Source organism: Hyla sarda, chromosome 10, assembly GCF_029499605.1.
Source record: "Hyla sarda isolate aHylSar1 chromosome 10, aHylSar1.hap1, whole genome shotgun sequence".
Lineage (NCBI taxonomy): Eukaryota > Metazoa > Chordata > Amphibia > Anura > Hylidae > Hyla > Hyla sarda.
Genome location: NC_079198.1, coordinates 129945477 through 129953137, shown reverse-complemented (window position 1 = coordinate 129953137; position 7661 = coordinate 129945477). Strand labels below are relative to the sequence as shown.

The following is a 7661-nucleotide window of genomic DNA, read 5'->3' as shown; positions in this document are numbered from 1 at the left end:
ACTGGAAGGATTAAGGTTTTTAAATAGACATGATTTATAAATATGTATAACTTTCTGGCACCAGTTGATTCAAAAACATGTTTTTCCTCTGCAGTACATATTAGATATTTTGGTATGCTCATTGTTTTTCTACAGGTCATATTAATGGAGATGTCCTGATTGACCTCAGCAAAGGTCCTCTGGTTCATCACCTCTATGCAGCCTGTGAGTTCTTCAAACACATCATAGTCCTGAAGGTCAGTGACAGATGTCTCATGGAGCTGAAGAGATGGCTGGACACACGGACAGGAGCATTTGAATGGGGACATGCTGCAAAACTTCATGGGGATATACAAGGGAACAGGTGAGGTTAAATTTATGGTTTGTGAATTTGTATTGAAAAGCAACATGAAAATAATAAAAATATATACAATATATAAAAAAAAAAAAGTATTTGCCAAGATAGAAGAAACCTGCTGTCTAGTGCTACCGTACACAAGTTGTGAAGGCAGATCTACAGCATGTTTAGGCAGCATGTCTCCCATGTCCTTTCTTTTGCAATGCTATTTAAAGGGGTACTCCGCTGCTCAGCGTTTGGAACAAACTGTTCCGAACGCTGCAGCCGGCGCCGGGAGCTCGTGACGTCATAGCCCCGCCCCCTCATGACGTCACACCCGCCCCCTCAATGCAAGTCTATGGGAGGGGGCGTGACGGCTGCCACGCCCCCTCCCATAGACTTGCATTGAGGGGATGGGGTGTGACGTCATTAGGGGGCGGGGCTATGGAGTCACGAGCTCCCGGTGCTGGCTCCAGCGTTCGGAACAGTTTGTTGGGCGGGTGGGTACTCTGCTGCTCAGCCAAATGGCTGAGCAGCAGAGTACCCCTTTAATGGTGATCAAATTAATTTGGGATTCATTTTTTCCAATTTTTTGTCATTCGCTTCAGACAATTCGAGTAAAAGAGTATTCCTGGCTGCTAATCTGCCCATTTTATTGAATGTCTTCACCGTCCCTTTGCTGTCAGATGCCCCAGAAGCGGTGTGTACCCAGCATTCATGTTAACGAAGTCAGCACCCACTGGCGCCATCATTAGTGGGTGCTGACTGTGATCACATGATTTTGTGCTTGCAAAGAACAAAGAAAAAACACAGGGGGAGATTTATCAAAACCTGTCTAGAGGAAACGTTGCTGAGTTGCCCATAGCAACCAATCAGATCGCTTCTTTCTCTTTTCAGAGGCCTTTTTAAAAGTGAAAGAAATGATCTGATTGGTTGCTATGGGCAACTCAGCAACGTTTCCTCTGGACGGGTTTTGATAAATCTCCCCCTCAGAGCGCCACATAGGGTGATAACATACAATATGAGATGCACTGAGGATATCAGGAGAAAGCTACAGGGTGCTCACTTGTGTTGGTTGTGAAGAAGCGACAACACTTCTATGCGCCAATTAATCCCACTCCGGGGAGAAAACAACCGAGATGTTCAGCGTGGGGGGTGTATACTAGTAAGTTCCCACTGAACAAACCAGGAGAGTATATGACATAAAAGAAAAAAAAATGGCCCCCAGTCGTGCAACAATCAACTTGTTAAAGGAACACAGTCAGCTTTCTCCCCCCGAACTAACCAGTGGTACTGGCTGGTAGTGCGGGGGAAGCAGATCAGTTTGATGCTTACCGTGCCCGGATCCGCCGCGCCGTTCGGCCCGAATCTTCTATTTTCGTGATATGCTAATGAGGTGCTAACTGGCACCGGCCGGGCTAACTGGCACTCTGACGTCAGTGCCGCTGGCAGCAGTGCTGCCCAGCTCATCAATATTCCTCCCCTCTCTCTTCTTACAAAGTGGGGAGAAGAGGGAGAGGCAGAGGGAGGGGAGGAATATTGATGAGCTGGGCGGCACTGCGGCCAGCGGCACTGAAGTCAGAGTGCCAGTTAGCCCGGCCGGTGCCAGTTAGCACCTCATTAGCATATCATGAAAATAGAAGATTAGGGCCAAACGGCCCGGCGGATCCGGGCACGGTAAGGATCAAACTGATCAGCGTCCCCAGTACGACAAGCCAATACCGCTGGTTATTGCGGGGGGGAGAAAGCGGACAGTTTTCATTTAATACTGCATAGGTAAAGGAAAGATGTGATTTATTGTCAGATACAAGGACTACAAGTACAACAAAACTACCAAATATATATATATATATATATATATATATATATACACACACACACATACACACACACATATATATATGCACACACAATTAAAAGTATAAAGTGTCCACCTAGTTCCTTTGCCAACGCCACCCAGTACAATTACATCACATAATCTGTATAAACTTTAAAATAAATTTTTTACATAAAACATATCCCTATTCCATGCTCACAGATAACGCCGTTCATGCTGGCGTTCTGTGCTGCTCCGAGGCCAGAAGTGATGTGGCTACCAATCACCTGACACAACCCTGGTCACATGATCTAATGGAAAGCAAGCGGACAGTGAGTGAACCACATATTCACAGCGTTCAAGGAGCATCATAAGGGTTAAAAATAAAAATAAAAATGGGGATACCACTTAACACTTGCTGAAGTCGGGGCACTGCACTTGAATCCAAATTTGGCATCAAATCTAAAACAAATCTGACAGGTAATTTACACAAAACCTCCCTCCCGAAATAAATATTTGGAGCATTGCTCATCTTTATTTGTCAATTAAAAAGAATACAAAATTATCAGTTAGTAGAAATCTCTCTATGTATGTACAATATTGGTTACTGTTACAAGCAGGGGCTAAAACCCATAGCCCAACCATACCCCTAACCACACCCATAACCCCATCCTCAGACATGCCCACTAACCACACCCATAACCCCATCCTCATACATGCCCACTAACCACACCCATAACCCCATCCTCAGACATGCCCGCTAACCACACCCATAACCCCATCCACAGACATGCCCACTAACCACACCCATAACCCCATCCTCAGACATGCCCACTAACCTCACCCATAACCCCATCCTCAGACATGCCCACTAACCACACCCATAACCCCATCCTCAGACATGCCCACTAACCACACCCATAACCCATCCTCAGACATGCCCACTAACCTCACCCATAACCCCATCCACAGACATGCCCACTAACCACACCCATAACCCCATCCTCAGACATGCCCACTAACCACACCCATAACCCCATCCTCAGACATGCCCACTAACCACACCCATAACCCATCCTCAGACATGCCCACTAACCTCACCCATAACCCCATCCACAGACATGCCCACTAACCACACCCATAACCCCATCCTCAGACATGCCCACTAACCACACCCATAACCCCATCCTCAGACATGCCCACTAACCACACCCATAACCCCATCCTCAGACATGCCCACTAACCACACCCATAACCCCATCCTCAGACATGCCCACTAACCACACCCATAACCCCATCCTCAGACATGCCCACTAACCACACCCATAACCCCATCCTCAGACATGCCCACTAACCACACCCATAACCCCATCCACAGACATGCCCACTAACCACACCCATAACCCCATCCTCAGACATGCCCACTAACCACACCCATAACCCCATCCTCAGACATGCCCACTAACCACACCCATAACCCCATCCTCAGACATGCCCACTAACCACACCCATAACCCCATCCTCAGACATGCCCACTAACGTCACCCATAACCCCATCCTCAGACATGCCCACTAACCTCACCCATAACCCCATCCTCAGACATGCCCACTAACCTCACCCATAACCCCATCCTCAGACATGCCCACTAACCTCACCCATAACCCCATCCTCAGACATGCCCACTAACCACACCCATAACCCCATCCTCAGACATGCCCACTAACCTCACCCATAACCCCATCCTCAGACATGCCCACTAACCTCACCCATAACCCCATCCTCAGACATGCCCACTAACCTCACCCATAACCCCATCCTCAGACATGCCCACTAACCTCACCCACAACCCATAAACCTCCCGGTGGTCTGAAGAAGCGCCGGGAGCGGCACAAAATGCCTATTACCCTGGCACCTGTATAACCTGGTCGGGCGTCTGGAAATATATTGTTTTAACACACAAGAATTAGAATAAAAGTCTGCACCAGAAGATTTACATGAGTGCCCCTGTTTTCTACTTTGTTGCCGTAACATTGGAAGCTTGTTCAGTTCCATATGGAGAGTACCAATTACCTTTGGGTTTGAGATGGAGTGTGTCTTGCTGCACAGCTTACTGACGGGTTTGTAATTCCGAGTGATAAGAGAAAACTAGTAAACTAGTGCCGACTACTGTATCTATTTTACTCGCCTCTCCATAAAGAATGCTGTTCACTCCTTATATTTCAGGGGACATTTCTCCTCCATTCTGGTGATTGGTAGGGGTCCCAGCAGTTAAACCCCCACAAATCACCTAATTATCCCCTATTCTGTGGGAATAACTCATTAACAGCAATGATGTTGTGCCCCATTAAGCAGTAGGCTAGTGTTGAGCGGCATAGGCCATATTCGAATTTGCGAATATTCGCGAATATATGGACGAATATTCATCATATATCCGCGAATATTCGCGTTTTATTTTCGCATATGCAAATATTCGCGCATGCGAAAATTAACATATGCGAAAATTTGCATATATGAAAACCTGTGCAAGCAACAATTCGCACATGCGAAAATTAGCATACGCATATTTTCGCATATGCGAAACTTCGCGCGCCAGTCTCACACAGTAGTATTAGAGCCTTCTTTACACCACACAAGCTGGAAGCAGAGAGGGATGATCACTGTGATGTGTACTGTGAAAAAAAACGAATATTCGTAATTACGAATATATAGTGCTATATTCACGAATATTCGCGAATAAAATTCGTATTGCGAATATTCGCGAGCAACACTACAGTAGGCCACTATACTGCCTCCATACAGTAGTTACACCCTCATACAGTTCCCAAATAACAGTACTAAACTGGCACATAGGACATGCCCCACATTTTGTTATAAGTTTGAGACACTTTTTTTAGGCACTTTTTGCCTGAACTCTGGGATCCCCTGCGATCTCCAAAACAGGCCCCCATCCCTCCCTGTGCATAGAGAGGAGTATCGGCACGCGCTTCATGAACAATGGAAGAGCAGAAAATACCTGAGTACGTCGCTTGTGTAATCTCCAAGGCTTCCATAGTGAATGCTGACACACCAATTAATGTACAGTGAGAAACAGAACCCAATTCTGGAGATTGTGGGGGTCCCAGAGGTCACAATCAGACACTTTTGTCATATTCAGAGCATTGCAATAAATAAAACAAACATTTTTTGGTATGTTGTAGAGGCATCACTAGTCCACCACTGCCTGCTGACACTGACATGCGTATTGTGTGTATAGAGGAAAGAATACTGGTTACCCAAACTCTTATACTCTCGGTATAAAGCCAGAATGGGGGGAATTTTTTTACTTTCCAAAAAGAAGAATAAATTGAAGCTTTGCTGCTCTACATCCTAATTTAGTGAAAATCATGAGAAAATATAAAAAGAGGCTTTAGCTTCCAGGGGACCCGCCAAGTCTCTGCGCCAGTTCGAGCCTGTGTGCGAGTTGCGGACAGCAGTTTACACTAACAACAGATTTTCCAGAAAGTTCCACAAACTGTGCAATGTGCAAATGCACGGGCATTAACACAAACGTTACATGTAAAGAAACTGTAACGTAAAGTGTATAGAACACAACTCAAGCCAGTAAAATGCAATGTACCGTATTTTTCGTCCTATAGGACGCACCGGCGTATAAGACGCACACAATTTTTAGGGGCAAAATCTTAAAAAATAAAGATTTTGAACCCAATAGTGGTCTTCAACCTGCGGACCTCCAGATGTTCCAAAACTACAACACCCAGCATGCCCGGACAGCCGTTGGCTGTCCGGGCATGCTGGGAGTTGTAGTTTTGCAACATCTGGAGGTCCGCAGATTGAAGACCACTGCAGGAGCAGGTAATACTCACGTGTCCCCGCCGCTCCGGACCCGTCACCGCTGCCCTGGATGTCGCTCCATCGCTGTCCCCGTCGCTCCGGAACGTCTCTGCTGCCGGCCGGGTATCCTCGCTCTCCGTCGCCGCCATCACGTCGTTACGCACGCCGACGCACGTACACGACGACGTGATGACGAGGAAGGAGAGCGCCGGCCATACAGGGGATCCCTGAACGGAGAAGACACCGAGGAGGCAGGTAAGGTCCCTCCCGGTGTCCTGTAAGCACTAACCCGGCTATTCAGTCAGGTGGTGAAATCGTGGCGGTCCCGAACAACCCGACTGAACAGCCGGGTTAGTGTCACTTTCCCTTCAGATGCTGCGGTCAGCTTTGATCGGCGCGTCTGAAGGGTTAATACAGGGCATCACCGCGATCGGTGATGTCCTGTATTAGCCGCGGGTCCCGGCCATTGATGGCCGCAGGGACCGCCGCGATAGGGGTGTATTCGCCGTATAAGACGCACCGACTTTTCCCCCCCCCAGTTTTGGGAAAGAAAAAGTGCGTCTTATACGACGAAAAATACGGTACTTAGACCTTGTAACTAAATGTGTATGAGAGTCCCGAAGCCATCTACGCTAATCTCAACATGACGAACATTATAATACAATAATAAGAATGCCTTTATTTCTATAAAAACTTTAGAATTTAGGAGACCACTCAGTTATTTTCTTCACTGTCTGGAATGACAGCTGGACTCGTAACACTGTATGTTAGAGGATAGCAATAATCTAAACTTACGCACATAATGATAGTAAGAAACCTTCCATATGCCGAGTAAAGGTTCCAAAAACATTTTCTTTTTGTTTTGCTGAAGTCCAAAAAAAGACTAAAAAATGTGAACGGATATAATAAAAAAAAACTTTAAAAAATTTACTTTTTCAGCAGCAAAGAAGGCCCAAATTACAAAGTGCTCATAGCCTTACAGTAAAAGTAAGTGGTTTACAGTATTTGAAGATCATTACTATTCCGAGTGAAGTTTTCAGACTACATAATTCCAATGACTGACTGGTGATCATGATGTGATTCTTGCTAACACATGTAAATGGATTCCTAGTAAATATACAGTATAAAGACCTGTAGCTCCGGTGTAGATACAGTCACCTGTCTGTGATAGAAGATTAGACGATGGATTCCGGCCCCCGTAAGCTCTATCATGTTCACGGCTTCGATTCCAGACAACACCTGGAGTGTTATGTATCAGATAAACCTGATATGGTCTTCGGAGAGGATACCTTAAAATTTCCCATTGAAATTCTTGCAAAAACTTTTTCAATAGGTAAGTACCATATTTTTATCTTTCTATGTTTAATTGGTTTTATCATGTTTTAATTATATATTATATTATATTTTCATCCTTCTAACACCAATAGTTGTTTTACAAAAATTGTATTACAAATTTAAAAGTATGGGGCAACACCAGCATGTTTAAATTTTTTTATTTTTTTACACTAACATGCTGGTGTAGACCCCAACTTTACCTTTTCACAAGGGGTAAAAGGATAAAAAGCCCCCCAAAATTTGTAACGCAATTTCTCCCAAGTACGGAAATGCCCCATATGTGGCCCTAAACTATTTCCTTGAAATGTGACAGGGCTCCAAAGCGAGAGAGCGCCAATGTGCATTTGAGGCCTATTTTGGGG

At 45.5% G+C, this 7661-nt stretch overlaps 1 protein-coding gene across 2 annotated transcripts in view; it reads left to right on the top strand.

Moving 5' to 3' along the window:
* Positions 1-272: 272 nt before the first annotated feature.
* LOC130293672 (indolethylamine N-methyltransferase-like) overlaps positions 273-7661 on the top strand; it is a 32607-nt gene continuing 25218 nt past the window's right edge. The window contains exons 1-2 of one of the 2 annotated variants that reach the window (XM_056542656.1): positions 1292-1481; positions 7076-7297. In XM_056542656.1, the coding sequence (XP_056398631.1) occupies positions 7147-7297 (151 nt within the window). In that variant the 5' untranslated portion in view covers positions 1292-1481; positions 7076-7146. Of the gene's footprint in view, positions 344-1291; positions 1482-7075; positions 7298-7661 lie in introns of those variants that run through there. The other variant, XM_056542657.1, reaches the window with a different exon arrangement.